The 24,285-nt window shown below is 40.9% G+C and overlaps 1 protein-coding gene across 1 annotated transcript; it reads right to left on the bottom strand.

Moving 5' to 3' along the window:
* Positions 1 to 814: 814 nt before the first annotated feature.
* nptx2a (neuronal pentraxin 2a) lies at positions 815 to 21,741 on the bottom strand. Its single transcript, XM_060902614.1, has 5 exons — positions 21,277 to 21,741; positions 18,296 to 18,512; positions 16,773 to 17,017; positions 3,627 to 3,806; positions 815 to 1,042 (listed from the first exon to the last, which is right to left on the bottom strand). The coding sequence occupies exons 1-5, from the start codon at positions 21,724 to 21,726 to the stop codon at positions 815 to 817; spliced, it is 1,320 nt and encodes a 439-aa protein (XP_060758597.1). The 5' UTR covers positions 21,727 to 21,741.
* Between the last annotated feature and the right edge of the window lie 2,544 nt (positions 21,742 to 24,285).

Below are 24,285 nucleotides of genomic sequence, written 5' to 3'. Positions count from 1 at the left end.
TCCTTGACAAAAATCCATTTATAAAATGTATAAAAAGTGTCTGTGAGGCTTTCATTCATAAAGCTAGTATTTTGCAAAACAATCAAAGGTTATCATTCTTTCACTTTCCCAAACATAATATGCTGGTTCTGTTCATCAATATCGCCTTCCTTCCATATCTCTGTCCCTCTGGATCCATAGAATGCTCAAGAAAGTGTACGGAACCTTCCACTAAGCCCTGATCAATCGTTTTCTGTCACATTTGGCTGCGTAGGCAGCTTTGCATATATAAAGAGAATTTTTCATTCATGCATGTTATAAAGAGCAGAGTGCTTCTGCTCAAGCCCTATCTTGGGTTCCCTCAGTTTGCTGAAGGTGCTTTAAATGCTTGTTCCTACATGTACAGGGCATTAAAAATGAACTTAAATGTAAGCCTTCATGCAATTTGATCGTACAGCAGGACTCCGCAATCCAGTGACTCCTCTGCTCACAATAAAGTTATACAATTTTTTTTAGCTGTGTGCAACACAAAAACAAATCTAACATTGACAAGAAGCTTAAGCCTGCACCTGTTCAAACATTTTTAAACTTGGATGTTGTGAATGTTTTTTTTTTAAATATTTCACAAGCCACAATTACTTCAATCATTGACCTTGTTGACAACAAAAAATAAACAGCAAAAAAGAGGAGAAATCCACCAGAGAGAATAATATAAGCACAGTGAATACTGTTTCATAAAATGACTGCCTCTCCACAATGGTCCCAAAGCAGCATGGTGAGGTGTTTTGCTTTACCTCCAAAAAATAATGTTGGCTCTATATAGGCAGGGTCTATTTTACGAGTCAAAAAGACGGTCCTCGCATATCTCCAATGCGGCTTTTGTGGCTCCTCCGAAGACCTCAACATTGGTGTCTATCCAGGGCACGACATTGCCAGGCATGTAGGCCGAGCAGTTGGCCATGCCAGAGATGTCTGTAGGGCGGAGAACCCGATCCCACATGTTGAAGTGGCTTAGCTCTCCTACGAAAGCCTGCGTGGCATCAAACCTTCCTCCAACAATATCCTATTGAGATAAAGAAATGGGGTAAACAGGTCACCAAACATTACAGCCACTGAAAGTTCTCAAGTTTGACAGTAGAGTACATTAGGGCAATGTTAGGTCACTGATTAAGGCATCAAGGGAAATAGAAAGTTGTGGGTTCAAATCCCAGCATCACCAGGCTGCCACTGCTGGGCCTTTGAGCATGGCTCTCAACTGTTCAAGTGTATCCTGTCTCAAAAATGTCACTTTGGATAAAATGAGGTAAATTATTTGGCTTTTTACCACAAACTCTATGAACAAATGTTTACTAAAAAAACCCCAAAACTTTTAATCCTGGAAGGCTGTAAACTGGAAGACAGTACGTACAAATCTTGAACTAATTTCATTTCAAGACCCCATCAAAATAAAGCAGTTTCCTGCAGAAAGTCTATACTTCAGGCACCTGCTTAGTGAGCAGAAGCAATAGCTGAGACAACGAAGACAAATGAGCATCCCAAGCCCAATTTAACAGTTATGCTGCAATTGCCTATTGTTTTTACAAAGTAATTACAATTTATTCTTGAGTACTGCCCTTGATCATGACTCCTAGTGTTACTCAAGTGAATTATTAATACAGAATCAGTGCTTCTATTCAAATCAGTATGTTTTATACTATTTCCACCACTGAAACATTGTCATTTACCATTTGCTCAAGCTTTATTTATAGCTCTAGCCTTGTCACTAGTCTTTGGTCTGATGATTTGCCTTCAGCTAAGTAATGTACAAAAAACTGTATAAGTCGTATATCTGTATATCTGACTGTATAAGCCGTATATCTGTATATCTGACTGTATAAGCCGTAACATAGAATCTATGACAGAAACTGCATGTTTGGGCAGCACGGTAGTGCAGTGGTTAGCACTGTCGCCTCACAGCAAGAAGGTTCTAGGTTTGAGCCCAGGGCCCAACGGGGGCCTTTCTATGTGGAGTTTGCATGTTCTCTCCATGTCTGTGTGGGTTTCTTCCGGGTGCTCCGGTTTCCCCCACAGTCCAAAGACATGCGGTTTGGTTAACATGGGGTGGCCTTGGGCTGAGATTGGGCTGAAGTGCCCTTGAGCAAGGCGCCTAACCCCCAACTGCTCCCTGGGCACTGTAGCATAGCTGCTCACTGCTCTGGGTATGCATGTGTGCTCATTGCTCATTTGTGTGTGCATGTGTGTGTTCGCTGCTTCAGATGGGTTAAATGCAGAGGTTAAATTTCACTGTGTGCTTGAGTGTATGTGTGACAAATAAAGGCTTCTTGGCTTGGTTTGGCGAATATAAAATACTGAAATAGCTGTAGCCCATGGGCCGGCATTTAATGTGCTGAACACAGCAATCATAACATGTCTTCCGTCTGCTTAAAGGTCAGTCGTCTTATAATTTAAACTGTCTGCTTAAAGGGGAACTGAAGTAATTTTTAAACTTGCTTTATTTCTTAAATTACGTTTTTGGTTTTAGTAACCTTATATCGTGACTCGTATTGGCAACTAATTGCAATTAAATATTATACTTATCAGCCTATTTGGTTTTTAGCTATGTTGAATTTAGGTCGTTTGGTCCACAGCAGGCGTCGCTTATCCGCATGATCTCCATGAGACTTGTGCGAGACTTAGAAACGTGAAGTGTCAGCCAGGTGTCAGTGCCGCCATTTTGAAAACTGTTTTGAAAACTATCAAAACAAACAAAACTTCTGGCTTGATTACATCAGCATTTGAAAGAGAGCGTGCGTGTCTTTTGACAATGTTGGCAGATGTTGGTCACTTTGATTTCCGCTGTACGGTTTATTTCCGTCCTACGATGTCTCGCACAGGTCTCAACAAATCTCGTTTACAGCCATTGCTTTGACATATGGACTGATATATTACATAGCATATTTCAAACACTCATAACTTGCTATAGCAGTGACAAAATAGCTATCAAAAATGCATTCTTATATTTAATAAAATTAGATAAATAGAATTTTGATAATAAAAAATTTGCCTTCAGTTCTCCTTTAAGTGTGAGCAGTAACATTTGCCATTAGGATCTTTTCTTTTTTGACATAATTTCTGTGCAAACAATGCAATGTTTATTTAAAGTAATGCAATGTAAAGTTATGTAATGTATTACTGAAAGCTTCACTGTCATTTTTTACCTCAAGTCTCTCCTACTTCCCAAAACAGATTTATTGTTTCTTGTGCTAAGTAGTCAGCTTAAATGATCACTCCATTTTTTTTCTTTTTCCCTTCCTCCTCATCTTCTTTTTTTGCATAGAGCTTAGAAATGGTTAATAATAAAAATATACTTTCTGAATGAGCATCGCAATTACCAACTCAGTGGATGTAATGTCTTTACACTCTATGTGTACTGTACAGTCCAGAAGGCACTTGGTTACCTAAAGCTATAGCTAAGTTCAGTGACATCAGCCTGCCTTTGTGTACCCTCCCTGAGGAGTACACACTCACACCATGTGGTATACCAGTGGTATAGCAGCAGCATAGTACATACAACCAGGTGATGTTTTTGACTCCTCGCGTGTGAAGACTCTCTATTTATTTCCTGTCTGTTCCTTAAGGGATGGTTAATGTCTTTCTTTTGCTCCTACCTGTTCTTGACCCAGTATGATCACTCCTCCAGGTTTAATTGGATGCCAAGGGGCCAAGTTCTCCCCAGTGCCCAACCTCTCGCCATCCTGATAGGCCTCCCAGAAGCCGTCTCTGGTCGTCCAGGTGATGCAGATGTGATGCCATCGGCCATCGCCCACTGATAAAGGCAGCTGAGCCACCTGGAGAACAGGGTGTTGAATGAGATCACATGTATAGAGTCTAATTATGCACAAAGTACAATGTTTAACACTACCAAATATGAAAAAATTGTAAGTAATAATACTAATAACCAGAGCATCAGCAATGCAGTAGCTCACATGGCCGTACCAATCACAAAACCAGGGAGTAACTTTTGTACACACTGATTAGATCTTCCAAACAAAACAATCAGAATCAAAATCCTCTAAAAACTCAGGAAGGAGTAGTGATTCTCCTGAAAGTTTGTTAATTGGCCTAATTAGCAACCTGTAAATGAGAAATCACAAAATCAAGGAGTAAGTGTTGTGCAGACTGATTAGATCTTCCAAACAAAACAATTAAAATCCACTGAAAACTCAGGGAGGAGTAGCAATTTTTGTGAATTGTGGACGGACGATGGATGGACGACGGACGCTGCATGATGGCAACAGCTCATCGGCCCTATGGCTGGTGAGCCAAACAGAGCGTCAGCAACGCAGTAGCTCACATGGTCATACCAATCACAAAACCAGGGAGTAACTTTTGTACACATTGATTAGATCTTCCAAACAAAACTAGAACTGTGAGTAAACTCACTATAGAATAATCCCCACTTATGAGCCTGTCATCATATATTGGCATATGTAAGGGAATAAGTTGAATGAGTTATCTCCCCTTTAAAACATCGGACCGGGATTATTTTCCTTCATGCACATCTTCAGGTGGTATACTGCAACTGTGTAAAAGTTGCATCAAAATCCATCAAACCATTTAGGAGGAGTTGCGCTTACAAAAAACTTTCAGGAGAATCGCAACTCCTTCCTGAGTCTTTAGAGGATTTTGATTCTGATTGTTATACCCCCTGCAAATTAAGTTCGGGGGGGGGGGGGGGGGGGGGGGATATAGGAATCACCCTGTCCGACTGTCCATGTGTCTTGTAAGCGCAACTCTTCCTAAACGATTTGATGGATTTTGAATATACTCCTTTCAAACTTTGCTTGCGAGGGGTATAACAATCAGAATCAAAATCCTCTAAAGACTCAGGAAGGAGTAGTGATTCTCCTGAAAAAGTTTGTTAATTAGCAACCTGTTAATGAGAAATCACAAAACCAAGGAGTAACTATTGTGCAGACTGATTAGATCTTCCAAACAAAATAATCAAAATCCATTGAAAATTCAGGGAGGAGTAGCAATTTTTGTGAATTGTATATGGACGATGGACAGACGGATGATGGACGCCGCATGATGGCAATAGCTCATCGGCCTTACCAAGACACCATAAAAATTGCAGAGTCAGTTTATAGTCCATCGTTGTTTAAGATAACCTGTAAAGTAGTTGAGGGTATTGGGGTGACAATACAAGCATAAGATCATCGATTAGACTTTTTTGTTACTAGTTCTATGCAGGTTTTGCATTTGTGAAAATGCAAAACTTTCCCATGGGTATGATTTGCCAAATTAATGATATTATGTTCATCCATCCATTATCTGTAGCCGCTTATCCTGTTCTACAGGGTCACAGGCAAGCTGGAGCCTATCCCAGCTGACTATGGGCGAGAGATGGGGTACACCCTGGACAAGTCACCAGGTCATCGCAGGGCTGACACATAGAGACAAACAATCATTCACACACACATTCACACTTACGGTCAATTTAGAGCCACCAATTAGCCTAACCTGCATGCCTTTGGATTGTGGGGGAAACCTGAGCACCCGGAGGAAACCCATGCAAACACAGGGAGAACATGCAAACTCCACACAGAAAGGCCCTCGCTGGCCGCTGGGCTCGAACCCAGGACCTTCTTGCTGTGAGGCAACAGCGCTAACCACTACACACCACCGTGACACCGTATTATGTTCATTTGTTTCTTTATACACACTGTCTGGAATGCACAGCAAGAGACCTAACAATGCTCTCACACTGTAACCCCGCATTGTGGAACATATTACAAGGCAACATACAGTTACCTGAAACAGATAAAAAATGTAACAGCAAGTCAGAAAACACAAGAACAAAACGAAAAACACCATAACAAATGTCAAAGTGCAACAGCAATGTCAGAAATACAACAGCAAAACCAAAAAAACCCAAAACCTTGTCATTAACTCAAAATGGAAAGGCTAGATTCTCATTTTGAGTTAATGTTGTTGTGTTTTAGTTTGTTAATGTGTTTTGCACCTACCTACCACCTACATGGATTTTGAATGCCTTGACTTGTAATATGTAATGTGTAACTTGTAATATATGACACAACAATTAATCAGAGCAAACACAGCTTTTTACATGAAAACTTTCCTGCAGTTTAATGGTGTGTTCATAGTGAGATGTGCTGGAAACGGCATTTAGTCAGATTCAGTCTGACAATATTTCTCTCTCTCTCTCTCTCTCTCACACACACACACACACACACATACACACACACACACACACACAATGCAGAGAGCTGAAGGCCAAGCTGCCTTTCTCAATAAACCAAACACCAAACTGTTGCAACTCAGGAGTGACATCATGGGAATTATTCAGGAAGCCAAGCTCACTCTCTCGTTTCTCTCTCCCACCCTCTCAACCCTCAGGATGTCTTCAACAGGAGCCAGACATACAGATATCTAATGAAGTCTAATGAATCCCAAACGTGTCATGCAGAAATTCAGTAGCGGAGTTGGGAGGATTTCATGTTTGTAAAGCATTACGAGATAATAATAGTTTCTCAAACAATAAATAAAAGTTACAGTCTGGTAAATATTTTATATAACTAACATGGGAGATTATAGCCAGAGCAGTGTAAGCATTATCTATCTTAATACTTTGGATGTTTATAGGACATCGGACAAAAGGTTAAAAGTTAATATACTAGTGGAGCCAATCAATGGTTCAATCAAATGCTCTGTGTCAGATGTTTTGCAGCAATATATTTTAACCAAGTTAACCGCTACACTCTTTAATTAAGATCAATATCCAATAATTTTTACCTCTTTTTTTAAGCATCTTGTGTCCATCCATCCATTATCCGTTACCGCTTATCCTGTGCAGGGTTGCGGGCAAGCTGGAGCCTATCCCAGCTGACTACGGGAGAGAGGCAGGGTACACCCTGGACAAGTCGCCAGATCATCGCAGGGTTGATACTTAAAGACACACAACCATTCACACTCACACCTACAGTCAATTTAGAGCCACCAATTAACCTAACCTGCATGTCTTTGGACTGTGGGGGAAACCGGAGCACCCGGAGAAAACCCACACAGACATGGGGAGAACATGCAAACTCCACACAGAAAGGTCCCTGTCGGCCACTGGGCTCGAACCCAGAACCTTCTTGCTGTGAGGCGACAGTACTAACCACTACACCACCATGCCACCGGTATAGTAATGTGTGTATTTTAAAACTATGGACAACCTCTATATTCTGTGAGGGAAATTTAGTGAATGAACATTCCTATTCTCTGTGTTTCTGTGTGTTGAGCTCAAGTGGCCTAGTGTACTGAGAAAGATGTTTTTCCCATGTTGTAATCACCTTTCTGTGGCCTTGGCTGGTGATAAGCAGGGTGCCTGAGTTCTCCATAACTACGCATCCGCCTGCACATACCAGAGCACGCCAGGTGCACGCTTTAACAAAGCTTCATAGAAAATCTTGAGCCAATCACGTGAAGGTGCAAGCAGTAGGCGACTGCCTTTAGAGTATAATAGATAACAGCCACTAAAACACAACTCAGAGTGCGCATACTCTCGGCATCATCAGAAGTGGTGTCTTCTTCTATTCTTCTCTTTCCTTTCCTATTTTATATATCTTTTATATGATCTACTATAATAAATAACTGAAAAGACAACTGCTAAGCGTTCTGAAGTGTTTATTAGAAGTTTCCATTACAATTCTTAGTAGCCTCAAGAAATTGATGAACTCACACACATCAGGCTTGCTTGTCATAGACATATCTGACTACTTCCCAATCTTTTATATCATAAAACCTTACAGTAGAGGTAAAAAAATTAATTGTCGAAAACGCAAATACCACAAAGTAAACAGCGTGAATATTCAAAAATTTAAAAACTTGTTAGCAGTAGAGCCTTGGAATGAAATATATCAAAACAATGACACAGATGCTGCTTACCATCATTTTTTTGCTGATGCTCAAGTTACATTTCAACAAATGCTTCCCTCTAAGAACCTCTCCAGCAAACCAAAACTATGACATTGATAAACCATGGTTTACACCCAGCCTACGTAAGCCTTCCATGAAGAAGAACAGACTTTTTAAGGCATACCTAAAGAGCCCAACTCCAACAACCCACCACATATATAAGACATATAGAAATAAATTTAATTGATTGTGAATCAGCATGTCAAAAAGAAAATACTATCATAGATTTACAGCTGCATCAACAAACATACGCAATACCTGGAAGCTAATTAATGAACTTCTCAACAGGAAATGGCCAAACAATGCTCTTCCTACCACATTTCATGATGGAGTATCTGATTTATCTGACCCACAAGATATTGTCAACAAATTCAATGATTTTTTCATTAATATAGGTCCTTCACTGACTAAGAAAATTGATTAAACTGTTTGTTCCCCCAACATACCTTAGAGGCTCTTATCCACTAATTACATCCTTCAAGGCACAAGTACAAGTGAAATTCATGACATACTTGTTGAGCCAAAATGTTCAGCCCCTGGACATGATTAAATAAATAACTCTATATTAAAACAAATCTTTCCAACAATTTTGGAGCCAATTACATATCTTTAAAACTTCACTTGAAACTGGAATAGTGCCGTCAGACCTGAAAATAGCCAAAGTCATACCACTATATAAAGCTGGGGACCCTTGTGTATTCACTAACTATCGACCAATATCTAGCTTACTAGATTTTCTAAAATCTTAGAAAAATTAGTATACAAAAGGATGGTACGGCACCTAGAAAAAAATAATGTTCTATATAACCACCAATATGGATTTCGGAAAAAATATTCATGCTATATGGCCCTTTTATAACTTGTTGAAAGAATTACAACAGCTCCAGAAAACAAAACATATACTATAGGGATATTCCTGGATCTGTCGAAAGCTTTTGAAACTGCAGACCACCACATCCTAATGGATAAACTGAGCTGTTATGGCTTTCAGGGTTCTGTTCGTAAGTGGCTAAATGACTATTTATCAAACAGGAAACAATATGTTACCACCCGTGACTACCACTCCTCTATGAAAACCATTTCATGTGGTGTCCCACAAGGATCCATCCTTGGCCCACTATTGTTTCTAATCTGTATAAATGACTTAGCATTTGTATCCAAAAAACTGTTTACTATTCGCAGATGACACGAACCTGTTTATGTCCCACCGAAACTTTGATGTCCTAGTTAGCTCCATGAATTATGAAATGTGTGGGGTAAATAAGTGGTTTCGAGCAAACAAACTGTCCTTATATAAACAAACAAAAAAAAAACAACTTTGCTGGAAAAAGTAAAAAACACTGTAAGAAAAATGGCAAAATACTGTATATATTGACAACATACCAATCAATCAAGTTACATATACATGCTTCTTAGGTGTTTTAATAGACAAAAAGCTTACATGGAAAAATCATGTTGAGCTCATTAGCAAAAAGATATACAAGAATATAGGAAAAATACGAAAGGTTAAATATTTACTATCACAAAAAAAAAAAACCCACTCATGATTCTATACTACACGTTGATTTACCCAGACCTAACAAACGGTAATATTATATGGACAAGCACTTATCCAACAACGCTAAAGCCATTGCTTTTACTACAGAAACGCTTTATTAAGATTGCTTCAAATGTGTCATATACTGTACATTCCCTTCAGCAAATTTGTTTTATGATTTAAAATTATTAACAATATACAACATTAACAAATTACAGATTAGTGTTTTTGTTCACAAAATCATCTATGGAAGTTCATGTTTACCAGCACATTACAGAGATAGCATCAAATTTAACTCAGATATCCACAAACACAACACAAGACAGTGCAATAACTTAAGACTGATTCTAACCAAATCTAATCAGCAACAGTTTACTTTAATGCATAGAGGACCCATCCATGTAGCCGCTTATCCTGTTCTACAGGGTCGCAGGCAAGCTGGAGCCTATCCCAGCTGACTATGGGTGAGAGGTGGGGTACACCCTGGGCAAGTCGCCAGGTCATCACAGGGCTGACACATAGAGACAAGCAACCATTCACACTCAGACCTACGGTCAATTTAGAGCCACCAGTTAGGCTAACCTACATGTCTTTGGACTGTGGGGGAAACCGGAGCACCCAGAGGAAACCCATGCAAACACGGGGAGAACATGCAAACTCCACACAGAAAGGCCCTTGTTGGCCGCTGGGCTCGAACCCAGGACCTTCTTGCTGTGAGGCGACAGTGCTAACCACTACACCACCATGCCACCCGTATAGAGGACCCTTTGTATGGAATAATCGAAAAAAAAATTACAAAACAGTACGTCTCTGCCCCTTTTAAAGAAGCAACTGATAAAGGAATTCTTGAATAATCCAACTACAAAATTACACTGATCTATCTTTCCAAATCCTTGTTATCAATTAATTGTTCATAATTGATGATATTTTCATGTTTAAGATTTGATTTGTTCAGTAAGTTGATCTTTAGCTTAGTCCTATCATTTTATTCAGCAAATCGATATCATTATTGTTATTTTACCATGTATTCATATATTTGCTTGTAGCGGACTGTATATTTGTTTTTCCTGGCTGTCTATTTGATCAGTGACTTTAATTATTAAGGCTTTTTTTTAACTTTATGCTTTATATAAGTTGACCCTAATATTGTCATTTTTATTTTAATGAGGGGAGACCCTTGAAAAACCATCAGGTTTCAGGCCTCCCCTGCATGTCTTGTATTTGTTATATTTTGTTAAGCCAATTTTGTTCTTGTATGTGCAACAAACAAACAAACAAACAAACAAACAAACAAACAAACAAACAAACAAACAAGAAATTACTGGTTAAAAACTATCCACTTTTTGAAAATACCTGCATTGCTTTACCGTGTTACCCTGTGACTCAGAAATCTGATCATGTTCGCAGAGAAGAGAAGTTATTTCATGGGCCCAGTGAAAATTATTGATTACATATCAATCTTTTTCAGACAGTGTAGTGGTAGAGATTAGTTTGTTTAAAAAAAAACACTGCTGGAGAATGTCTCATACAGAGCATTCAGCTGCGTGATTGATGCTTGTACAGTACTCATGCCAGAACACTGATATCTATATAATAAGCGGCAAAGTTTGTTTGTTCGTTTGTTTGTTGAGCTAACGTCGACATTTGATGGATTTTCACCAAATTTGGCAAGTAGGTCCGGGGATGACCCGGAATTTTGCAGATATAAACAAAATTCATGTACGGGCCCTAGGGAGGTCCCTGGGGGGCACAACAACCACCCACTCCCTCCCTTAATTCTTTTCACGTTACATTTATCAACACAAACTCTCAACAGATCTTCACTAAACTTGGCATGTAGGTACAGGAGATAGCCACAATTTGGCAGAACTCAGAAATTCCATATTTGGGCCCCAGGGGTTCCCCTGTGTTTGGACTTTTGTTTGTCTTGAGTTAACATCACCATTTCTCGATGGATCTTCACCAAATTTGACATGGAAGTCTGGGGGCAACCCAGAATTTTGCAAAACCCAGGCAACGCCAAGTAACCTGCTAGTTCAACATATAGAAGGTGCTGAAAATATATTAGATATGAACATATTTTTTGTGAGACTGGGTTGAACTGGAGCCTATTGTGGAAACATTGGTTATGAAGTAGAAATACACCCTGGATAGGACACCAGTCCACCTCAGGGCACCATGCACACATTCACACCTAGGGGCAATTTAAATTAGACAGTCCGCTTAACGGTATGTTTTGGGAGGGAGCCCATGCAGACATGGCGAGAACTTGTGAAATGCCACACAGACAGGAACGCAAGCTCAGGATTGAACCCAGGACCCTGCAGCTGTGATGAGGCAGTGCTACCACACACAACAGCTTAAATCATATTTTAGTCATTTGGCTATTGTTGTTGTTGTTTTTTGTATTTTTGTATCACAGATCTTTATTGGGTTTGTTACATCATTCAAGTCTCCCTCGAAACAAATTCCCTCCCTTATGATCTATGTGCTATCAGTGGAGATAGAAACAATAATGATAGTTTACAAAATGATAAAAATAATAAAGAAAATAAATTACTTATATACATTTACACATATACCCACATGCATACATACATGCCTGCATATCACTTAAGAGAAAAAGAAGGTGGTGGTGGTGGTATGGTTTCACTTGGTAACTATCAAATTTAAGAAGTTAGGTTATCAGGTCTTGACATTCAAAAATGCAAGAAATGAATCCCATCCATCCATTATGTATGTTGCTTATCCATCAGGGTTGCAGCTGAGCTGGAGCCAATCCCAGCTGACTTTGGGCAAGAGTTCGGGTACACTTTGCTTGTAATAGGCAAAGGTTACCGACTTCATGAGTTTCATGAGTTCTTATGGCCAATACTTCTGGAATAAGACCTAGAATACAAATCTCTGGGCATACAGGGATTTCTTTGTGGATGATTTTGGAAATTGTGCTGATTATCACTTTCCAAAAGTATGGGAAGTGTTTACAGTTGAATTTTGTTATTGACTTTTTCTGGAGTTACATACATAAGCCAATTATTCATTCATGCTTATCCATTGCAAGTTGCGGGAGCCAATCCCAGCTGACGTCAGGCATGAGGCAGGGTTAATAGGTCCAGGGACCCTGGATGGGTTGCCAATCCATCACAAGAGGCCAACACAGAGAGACAGACAGCCATTTACACTCACACCTATGGGTAATTTATAATAGCCAATTGAACTAACCCGCATGTCTTTGAACTGTGGGGGAAACCGGAGCACCCGGAGGAAACCCATGCAGGCACGGAGAGAACATGCAAACTCTACACAGAGAGGCCCCTTGTCAGCCATGAGGTTCGAACCCAGAACCTTCTTGCTGTGAGGTGACAGTACTAACCACTGCACCATCATGGCACCCAAGCCAATTATATTAGATTTAAATCTACTATTAATAGGTAATGTTTGTGCTTGATAACAAGCCATTTCCCATTGCAGCTCTGGAAATAATCTATACATGCCATTCTTTTATACTTTGAGGATTCTGTAGCCACCCTTAGCAATTTCCTGTATATTATTGAGGTCTTTCCTTTAGCATAGGGGTCTGATGTTGTCTGTCCTTCAACAATACTTAAAGCAGGGCATTGATAAGACTGAATCCTACAGTGAATGAAACTCTGTGTTTAAAAATATTTAAACAAATGAGTTTGAAGGATCCCCAAAATTTTCTTGAAGACTTGTCTTTATAACTTTTTTTTATTTATGTCCTTTTTAAAAGGACATAAGGGTGGTATCTCTAGAAAGGTCTGAGATCTTCTGTCATCCCATCCGAGCCCAGAGCCTGAACCCAGGATGTGATTTAACTGGTGTAAACATTGTGTTACTCCACATAGCAGGAAATTGTGATCACCCTGTTGGTCCCCTAAACATGACTTGTGATTTGTACCAAACTACAATTGTTGTTTTAACAAATGGATTAGCTGTGTCCTGCTTTATTTTGGTTATTATTATTAATTTTAGTTTTGGTTTAGATTTAGTTGATTAAAAAACTAGGTAATTTAGGGCATATTCACACTTGGTCTGAATGCTTGAGTCTGCATTCAGTACCAATTTTAGGCTTGTTTGGGGGCAGGGACCATAATCACAGGTTTACATTCACATAAAATTCCTTCCAAACTGTGCCTTGATTTCAAAGTTCCACAAGCCACTTTTGTGCATGCAGGTTTGCAAAATGGTGGGCTCAAGGTTCATCCATATGCCGTTTTTATTTTCCTGTGGTACCAATATTCAAGAAAAGTGAAAAATGCTTTTTGGATGCAGGATATGTCATCATGCAGGATATGATATCATGTACCTGAAAGAGCTGATCTTGTATGCAGGCACACACGAGATGTGCCTTTTTCACTGTGCTCTAAACGACAGGACTTGCATCATAAAGGTGAGCTAAATACAATGCTCCATTGCTATGAAAGTCTGTTTTATATACCAACGAGAACGTCAATGACGGCGTAGCTCACTCTGGCCCTGTCTAGTCCAGAAGGAACGATCTAAAGTGGGCCAACTTGTGCAATAAATTTTGCAAGCTATACACTATGTACAAGCTATATATAGAAGCTATATACACCTTAGGAGTATCTACCTATTTGCCAGAAAGAATCCAAAATGGTGAGGAATTGACAGAGAAGAAGCGATTTTTGTTGAACTGCTCATTAAGGCTTAACTAGTCCATAACTTCATTAATAATTGTAATTAAGCAAATCTGGGTAGAAGTCATAATTGACACATTGTCTAACTTCTAGTTAATATGCAGTAGTTAAAGGAGATATGCAGAACCATGGCCTCACTTTTTGTTTAGAAATGCCTTGAGACCTCAAGAATGGCATACGAATAGTTTTAAGCGTTAACAATAAATCTAATATAGTAATTTTTACAATTAAAGTGATTCATATAGGTAGCGGTCTGAGTGAATGACCTTGACATCTGTGATGTCAGATAGGAAGGCTATTGGTCTAATCGCCATTTCCGCTATACTAAAACACAGAGCTAACTGCAACTTTGATCCTCCATTTTGAGCTAATTTATCGCCATGCCACATAGATGTGTTGCTGGCGGGTGCAGCAACATGACAGAAGGTGGATTTATGTTGCATTCATGGCCCAAGAATGTTCAAACTGCAAAGATTTGGATGGGTTTTGCAAGAAATTCACGGATTGGGCGTCTACGAAGTGATCTCTCCTCTGCTCTGCACATTTTACTGATGACTCGTATGAAACCTCTGATCTGTTGAGGAGTGTTGGCTATAAGCCCGTACTGAAAGACGGTGCAGTACCAACAATTAAAGGAAAAGAAAACTACAAGAAAAGGAAAGTAAGTTCAGTTGCACCAGTTCTCCCGGAGTGTGAGCTGAGCAGTAATGGCGGAGTACTCGGTATGGAGAAAATGGAGAATGAGTGGACCAGTCATCAGATTTCTCTGCTGGATATGCTTTTTTTCCCCACTGGATATGCTTGCCTCAGCAGCAATATCTCGCCCTTACGTGGAAGAAGCGAATGAACGAAGAACTGAAAATCAGATTGTTTCAAAACAATCGGCCACGAGCTCGGCCTTCAGGAAGCGAGAACACAGACTAGTAAGATGCGACTCTCATTTGGTTACATAACAACAAAAACAACACACGTTGTTTACCTGCATTTAGATTAATCCATGTAACTTGTATTGTGTGTTTAAGTTACCGGTATAAGATTATTTAATTTGCTTCAGAATGTGATTGTCTCAGTTCATCTGATTATGTAATTAGCCTTTTACATTTTATCAGTGAAAATGCATGCGTGTTGCATAAGTTATAATGCCTATCCTGTTTTAATGAGAGTCACATGAAACTGTCAGTTCAATTTCATCCAATTCTCTAGACGGCTTTGTTCTCTGGCTTTATTTCGTAAGGTGGGGGCCTCTGTGGCCGACGTGTTACTATCGGATTCACTTTCCGATGGTTCGAACTGATACGGTTCTATGTGCATAGCAGTAGCATGTACACACCCACTCCAATTTCAGGACTATCACAGTCAGATGTATTACTATCTGAGGAATCAGAAGAATCTTCAATAAATCCGAACGAAGAGGCCATTGCAACCACTCTCGCCTGCCGAGTCTGGCTTTGGTCTATAGCACCGGTTCTCGCTGTGACGTCACCCACCCAGGGCTGGCTGGCTCAGTGGGGCAGCTCGAATGCCAACTTTGCGGTCGATTTTAACTCTCAAAAATATATATTTTTATTCCCAATTATGCAACATACAAGAGTCAAGGATGGCGATACTATCCACTCAGAAATGTATTTAAAAATAAAGGTTCTGCGTATCTCCTTTAAGTATATGATCTGTCCCTCAATAGCAGTCACAACAAATTTTGATATCGTTCTTAATATCGATCGAAAGAAAACATCTTAAATGAGTTTGTTGTTTCTGGGTTTTTGACAAATTCATTAAAATAGTTCCTTGTTTATCCTCGTTCCAAATGATGATTTTTACTGGAAAGGATTGTCAGTAAAAGTTTAAATTACTACAATGACTGATTCTGCAGTTATTTTTAGGCCCTCAGATGGTGCACTGTGCAGCTGTTTATCCAATTGCACTTGAATCCCTCTTTGAATTCCCACCTCATTCTTTTGATCACTACCTTTGTAATGCTGATTTCCACCACTCCATGTAGTTGAAGCTTGGCATAGTAATATCAATTCTCATGCTACTTCAAAGCCCTAATGGCAGCTGAGGTTGGAAATATGTGCTGGCCATTATGAATGTTGTGTCTACGGTTATAGCACAGAGAGAGTAGGATACCCTTGGGGATATCTTTCCATCTGCACTTATGTATGTAATTATACCACAGAATTGTTGAATTCTTGATTCTAATTGACTTCAAGGTATTGATTTATTTTCTATAACAGCTCTGACAATAGTGCTGGCTTCAATTCAGATGATACATTTATTTTAAGGTGCTCATTCACTATAAAAGTTATCATTTCTATAGTAACAGCTCCTTCAAAGGGACTTATATGAAAGAGACTCTGCATAATCTTATCCTAATAATAAGCCAATTTAATAAAGTGTAGTGTACAGTATAATAATTTATTTAAGCAACTTGCAATGGCTGGATCCCTGGAACAACTGATTAAGTGCCCCATTCATGATTACAACCCATCGGTTGGTGTTGTGTAATGAACTGCACCACAATCTACATTAAATTCCCAATGAGACAGCATAATGTACCAAAATATGACAGAAACATGAGGAATGTGCAAGTTTATATGATAAAATTAATGACTCACCTTATCATTGACAAGCAGTTCAATGGGATTGTTGCCCCATTCTATCAGCACAATCTCATTGGCTTGTCCAGGGACTCCGTATGAAAATGGTGTTCCAATGCCAGGACTAGCACTGGACTTGAGCCACATACACATGGTGAAGGCATACATTTCTGGTAGACTCTTCTTGATGCGGCCATAGAGGTAGTTTGTGCGTAAGGGCAGAGAAACCTTGAAGTCCTCTGGGGATTTAAATGCACTGTTACCTAAAGGAAGAAAAATAGTAGAGTGATGAACAGAAATGTAGAAACAATATTTAGGACTAACTTCACTGAAGCTTATATCTAGATCTAATAGCCACCTGTTCTCATTAGTAAATCAGCCATATTTGTGCTCTGCTCTCAACTGTGAAAGTTGAAATTAGCCTAATGATACCAGATCCACATTCAGATAGCCAACGGCTATGTGATCCCCAGTACTGAGCTGTATAAAAAGAAAATGAACTGACTGCAAACATTAAAGCTAGACGGCTTTCCGATTTCATAAAATCGGTGAAATTTAGTTCCCTCTAAAATTTGGTCATTGTGATATATGTTTATTTCTGTAATATCTCAAAAAATAACATAAAAAAACAGGCCATTCTGTGGCTGGGAAGTTATTTAATTTGAGGGGATTCCCTAGTAAATAATATGCATGAAATCGCTCGCTTCGCGCAGTCAAGCAGACAGAGGAAGTCCGTGTGCGCATGCGCAGGTTTACCTTCTTCTTCTTCTTTTGGGTTTTACGGCAGCTGGCATCCACAGTGTTGTATTACTGCCATCTACAGGTTTACCTTGATCATGCACTGACAGTTACATCATTCTGTCTCTAAACAAACAGCTGATCACACCGAGGTGCTCACTGACCGCTGATATTTATTAGTTTGGTCCTGCGTTTCCTTTCCTTCACAACATAACGTCTTTCTTCTCGCTTTCTGTTACTGTAGTCAGTCTTTCACATTTCATTCGCACACTCACATCCTCCGTTTTTCTCTCCTGTTTCAAATTTGTAGCCCACAGTGCCTTGCGCAAACGGGGAAAGCCCACCATGTGACGCATGAGGTAGTATCTTGTATTGCGTCATGGTGAAGCAGGAAAAAATAGCAGAGAATTTAGGGCCACATGACCCAAAATTCATTAATTGTTCGATTAAAAAAAACTAATAAAATTGGAAGTCTGTGATTCAAATTCAGTAGCTTTCGGTCCACTAAACAAAAATTCAGGGAAAATTCTTTTTATGACCTAAATTTGAAAAATCTGAAAGGCAGTCAATCTGTAAGTTCTTTCATATGGAACTACCACCAGAAAAACTTCAGCTTACTTCAGTATAACATTGCAGAGCCTTGGTTTGAGCCTGCCTTAAGCTAGCGCTTATAAATATGAACTAACTGCTCCATGCTTTGAGAAATCACAAAAAAAAAAAAAAACCTTTCTGGACCAATCTATAGAGACACTCCATTCCAAGTGTAATTCAGTCCAGAGAGATGATATGTGAGTGTGACATACTTCTCTCTAGCTCTGTGATCCTTTCCAGCAGCGAGTTGAGCGTGTTCTCTGTGTGCTGCCGGTGGGCCATTGTCTCGTTGTATAGCTGAGTCTTCTCCTCCTCAAGCTCAGCTACCCTCCTCAGCAACTGGCTCTCCAGGACTCCCAGCCGCCGCTTTAGCAGGTCACGCAGTTCATTGGGGAATGGTGCACCAGATGCATTGGCATGCAGCTGCTGCTATGCAAGGGGAAGGATACAGCTTTAATCATATCCTGCAGCATGATGGCTTTATAAGTGAATGTGAATAGTCAGTGTGTCAAATAATGTTTTCTTGCATTGTGCACAGGTGATGATGAGTCAGACACTATGCAAATCTGAATGTGCATGCCTAGCGGTTAGATTTCTATACACGTTCAGTATAGATGCTTGGGTTTGTGCACTTCTTTACTCTTGGGGCTCAAGTATGTCTTAATTAGCATCACCAACTTTGTTGAAGAAGGTCATGTTTTCACCTCCATTTGTTTGTTTGTTCCTGACGTGACTCAAAAAGTAGTGAACAAATTTTGATGAAATTTTGAGGAAAGGTGGGCCATGGAACAATTGATTAGATTCTGATACAAATCTGGATCTGGATCTAGGATTCAGATATGTATGCGGACCCAGGATTTTTAATTTTTTTTGTCTGTTCCCAATGTAACTCAGAAAGTAGTGAACGGAGTTTGATGAAATTTGGTGTACAGCTTTAATATAATAATAATAATAAATAATAATTAGTTCATGTCAGCCCCGCGATAACCTGGCAACTTGTCCAGGGTGTACCCTGCCTCTCGCCCATAGTCAGCTGGGATAAGCTCCAGCTTGCCTGCGACCCTGTAGAACAGGACAAGCGGCTACAGATAATGGATGGATGGATGGATGGATGGATGGATGGATGGATGGAATAATTAGTTAAACTTATATAGCGCCTTTCTCACACCCAAGGTCGCGTTACAATTAGGGAAATGGAAAAAAAAGCCCACCAAAAGAGGGTCAGGATGTAATTCTAATGGTGCAGCTACCCACAGTCCCACCAAAAGGCACAAGAAGATAAATCCCACACCGCCTGTACGGCCACCACACCACCGCCGGGCAACATTGCTTGGAACACCACACCATGGATCCACAAATTGAGCACAGAAGCATCGCCACACAGAGCGCTGGTATGTCCCAAACCACCTGCACAGCTACCGCGATTCTACTGGGCAACATCGCTCAGAACACTGCACTAAGCACAGAAGCACTGCCGCACAGAGCACTGGACAACCCCGATGTTAAAAGAGCAATGAGCTCACTGCAGTCCATAGTGAGGAGCACAGGCATCACCTATGGTGGACCAAGGCCTGAAGGGAACTGACGCCCAAAACTGGGTCCGGAGCCACGCCACAACCAGTGGACAAAACATTAAAAAAAAACAAAACAAAACAAAACAAAAAAACCCATCAAACTATACAAACACAAAAAGATAAACAAAGGGAGAAAATAAAAATGAAATGCTCCGGTGAGAAGCGGCAGCCAAAATGCACACAGCGTGCGCTCAACCGGAAATGGAAAAAAAAATATCCTAGGTTCAAGTGATTTGATTTTGATGTTGATAATACTGTATGTGGCTTGACAGAAGTATGCACTCTATAGAGTGCCCTTCTAGTCACATCATGTGGACATTCTGCTTCTCATCTCAAAAATCACGTGCCTTTCATACAAAATTAATACATTTCATGGCACTAAGTCTCCCGGTCTCCCGGTGATCTGGTCTCCCATAGCATTAAGCCATGGCTTAATGGTTAGAGAAGCAGCTTTGCGACCAAAAGGTTTGATTCCCTGGAGCAGCAGGAATGGCTGCTCTGGGGATGCTGTGCGTTGCTCTGGATAAAAGCATCTGCTAAATGCCTGTAATGTAATATTTAGTTAATGCTGATTTAACTCCTCATTATAGCATGCTACGTACTTTGATCAAATTCCATCTGTGTTTAAATCTCTGGGGAAACCATTACATCCCTTTGGGGAAACCGCTGAAGGTTCCATGCCGAGTCAGTCCCTATCAGAAAACCTTTTTCAGAAGCTATTATTCAATGAACCTTTTAAGACCCTTTGAAAACACCTTTCGTTCTGAGAGTGTAAGTTCCATAAACCACTCTGACACTACTGTCACAATGAAAACACCGATTTATTTTTACACAGAATGAAATGGTATATACACCACAAAAAGGCACATTGTGCTTGGAGTATTTAGGTGGTGCCTTTCATCCCTTTGTAAGCTTTAAGCTCTGCGTGAAGAATTGGACACGGCACTGCACATAATGCATAAAGCAACAGGAAATAAAGATGTCCCATAGAGAAATGGAGAGAGACACGGAGGGAGATTAATGGGAGCGTGCGCAGAATGATAATCATGATGTTTGCCAACAGGAGAGATATTCTAATGGAAAAGCAATCACGGGAAAGGGTATTAAACTGGATCTGGGGTTGTACCAGCAAGTGCACTTTTTTTCCCGTACCTTTACCTATGGGTGCATATAGCACACTTTAGATCATACGGTATAAAGGTACACTATCTCTACATTTCTGTGCAGCGATGAAGGCATCAAGGGGAAAGGTAGAGTTTAGCACACCTCATCTCATCTCATCTCATCATCTCTAGCCGCTTTATCCTGTTCTACAGGGTCACAGGCAAGCTGGAGCCTATCCCAGCTGACTACGGGCGAAAGGTGGGGTACACCCTGGACAAGTCGCCAGGTCATCACAGGGCTGACACATAGACACCCATTCACGGTCAATTTAGAGTCACCAGTTAACCTAACCTGCATGTCTTTGGGAGAAACCGGAGCACACAGGGCTCGAACCCGGACCTTCTTGCTGTGAGGCGACAGCGCTAACCACTACACCACCGTGCCGCCCGAGTTTAGCGCACATTCACGAAAATCATGTTTCCCAGCAGAGTCACACTGAGCGCATCTTTTCTCACCTCCAAGTTTTCCAGTCGGTCTTTCAGCCCTTGCATGGTCTTGCCCAACTGCTCGATGGTTTCCGTAGGGTCGCGCGGCAGATCGCCCATAGTGTTCTTCCCGAAGTCTTTCCTACGCGCGCTTCCGCGCCACTTGCTGTCTCGTGCGTCGTGCGTCGCGGCCTCGCAGCGCGAAAGTTTGGAGTTGAGTTCTTTAATGGTGAACTGCTGACTCGAGATGGTCTCCCTCTGCTGCAGCACGGTCTCCCGGAGCTGCACGATCGTGCTTCTGTACTCGTCTTCTTGAGGGCTCGCGCTCTGCACGCGGTTATCCGTGTCCACCGGGCAGCTGAGGTCGGCGCCCGCAGGCACGGCGGTGCACACGAAGCGCTCGCCCTGAGGCTGCCCATCCGCAGCCACCAGGGTTCCAGCAGCGCGAGCGCACAGGAGCGCAACAAAGAACGCGATCATCGCTGCAGCGCGCGCAACACAGAGAACACGGTTCGGTTTGCGTGTCACGAGCGCGTACGCTTCTTGGAGTGTCCAAAAATCCCTGCTTTGACAAAAAAGTGCAATAAAACGTCCTGCTTCACGAAAAGTCTCTACCAGCTAATTTTCCTCGTCTGTGAAAAAGAAAGCATCTCAAAAGAAGTTACTGAATTAAAGCCAATCCGATTACGCAACAAGAACAAAAGCCGACTTATAGTGTGTTTTAAATAAATAGTCCACCTCACAGTTCCAGTTATTTCCCAGTCAGTCACTGATGCTGCAGAGAGACAGGCAGCCTGAGCGCGGGTTAACGCATTAATATAGGCTCGAGTGATGGAGCGCGCGGACTGACTAAACCTCAACCACGTCACGATTCGCATCGCAAAACATCCCCCTCTCCCTAGATAAGCGCACTACACCGTGAGCGCACTAATGCCTTCCACACACTACATAGTGCCACAGATATCCGGTTTAGTGACATCTGGAGTTCGAACCTTTTATCCCCAGATGGAGCGAGTCATAAATTATGGTTTGATTGCGCTCGTGATCATAACCAGAGCACTCAGCATCACACCTCTTCCTGCCAGATGTACACTTGAATGAGGTCATTTTTTTTCCTCAAATGAAGTTATTTTGAAACAGTTTAGATGTGACGAACCTCACACTTGCGTAAATAGCAGCATTGGCTAATAATCTGCCCCTTCTATATTAATGAAAAATGTTTAGCATTTTTAATTTATTACACTACTACAATAAACTAATTTATTAACTATTACAATGCATTTGCCTTTTTCTTTTTACATCTTGTCCATCTGAACTTGACTGGGGGCAGCCATGGCCAAAAGGTTAGAGAAGGGCCCAGGACCTGCAGGAAAATCCATCGCTGGACTGCTCTTGAGCAAGGTACGTAACTCCCAACTGCTCCCCAGGCAATGGGTATTGCACATCACTCTGACATACAATAAGTGCGTCTGATATCCCATCCATCCATTATCCATAACCGCTTATCCTGTACAGGGTTGCAGGGAAGCTGGAGCCTATCCCAGCTGACTATGGGCAAGAGGCGGGGTACACCCTGGGTCATTGCAGGGCAGACACATAGAGGCAAACAACCATTCATACTCACATCTATGGTCAATTTAGAGCCACCAATTAGCCTAACCTGCATGTTTTTGGACTGTGGGGGAAACCAGAGCACCCAGAGGAAACCCACACAGACACGGGGAGAACATGCAAACTCCACACAGAAAGGCTCCTGTCAGCTACTGGGCTCGAACTCAGAACCTTCTTGCTGTGAGGCAACAATGCTAACCACAACACCACCGTGCACCATATATATTATTCTATCCACATTCACTGGATATGAGCAATCACGTGCTCTGATTGGCTACTCTACTACTAGGCTATCAGCCCATATGCCATGAGTAGAGAAAAACAAAATGGCGGAGAGTGTTGCTGAACCAACCAAGGACGAAATAAAACTCGACTCGAAAACAAAACCCCCCCAAAATACAAAAAAAGTGCAACAGAATATGGAATAAAAGTATTTGATGGTAAGAGCATATGCTTTTTTAAATCTTTCAATAATTATTATTATAGCGTTTTTTTCACAAATTTCTACTGTCATTTCGCTGGTTTGTTTACATTCTAAGCAGTAATTATTTTGTCAGACATTTTGTATAAAGTTTTTATTTCTCAAATTTGCCAAAAATAAAAAATAAAAATGCTATTTTTCTCAAAATCCAGTGAATGTGGATAGAATAAAACAGTTATTCCACTCAGTCTTGTTGTACATGGCTTATAGCCAACTTGGTGCTATGCACCTCATCGGCTATCAGCTCATGTATGACTTGATTTTGTGATTTCAAGTTAAATATTTCAGGTCAATCATTTTCCAGTTAATATCTGAGAAGAATGCCACAAAGTGACCTTCCAAATGCATTCTAACTCTCACAGACTTAGAATAAGTGAGCTTAGGAGAACAGTAGTCTTTTTTCATAACACAGAGCACTTCACACACACACATGCACACACACACCACCACCACCAAAACAGCTCTGACCCTCTGAGGCATGGACTCCACAAGGTCTCTGAAGGTATGCTGTGGTATCTGAATCTGACACCAAGCCATTAGCAGCAGATAAGTTGTGAAATGGGGCCTCCATGGATCAGACTTGTTTGTCCAGCACATCCCAGAGATGCTCGATCGGACTGGGAAATTTGGATGCTGAGTCAACACCTTGAACTCTGTCATGTTCCTCAAACCATTTTTGAACAAGTGTGGCAGGGCGCATTATTCTGCTGAAAAAAGACACTGCCATTAAGGAATACTGTTGCCATGAAGGGGTGTAGTTGGTCTAACCCATAAAATAAACCCATAAAAATAAACAAGACAAGTTAATCTGCAGAACTTGCTTTATCATGGTCAAAGTAACAGTGGGTCCAGAGCCTTGGGAACACTATAGTGCTGGACTGGCATCCCATCAACTACCAGCCCATACACACATAAACACACTTCACAGTAATTCCACCACCTACGCT

Source organism: Neoarius graeffei, chromosome 20 (genome assembly GCF_027579695.1).
Source record: "Neoarius graeffei isolate fNeoGra1 chromosome 20, fNeoGra1.pri, whole genome shotgun sequence".
NCBI classification, from domain to species: Eukaryota; Metazoa; Chordata; class Actinopteri; order Siluriformes; family Ariidae; genus Neoarius; species Neoarius graeffei.
The sequence above is the reverse complement of the archived record's forward strand: the minus strand, read 5'-3'. Positions and strand labels throughout refer to the sequence as shown.

Coding starts and splice junctions, on each gene's coding strand:
- nptx2a (XM_060902614.1), bottom strand. CDS start 21,726: ATGATCGCGTTCTTTGTTGCGCTCCTGTGCGCTCGCGCTGCTGGAACC. Junction 3,807..16,772: donor AACTGCTTGTCAATGATAAG/GTGAGTCATTAA, acceptor CCTGTTCTCCAG/GTGGCTCAGCTGCCTTTATC. Junction 1,043..3,626: donor TCATACTGGGTCAAGAACAG/GTAGGAGCAAAA, acceptor TTATCTCAATAG/GATATTGTTGGAGGAAGGTT.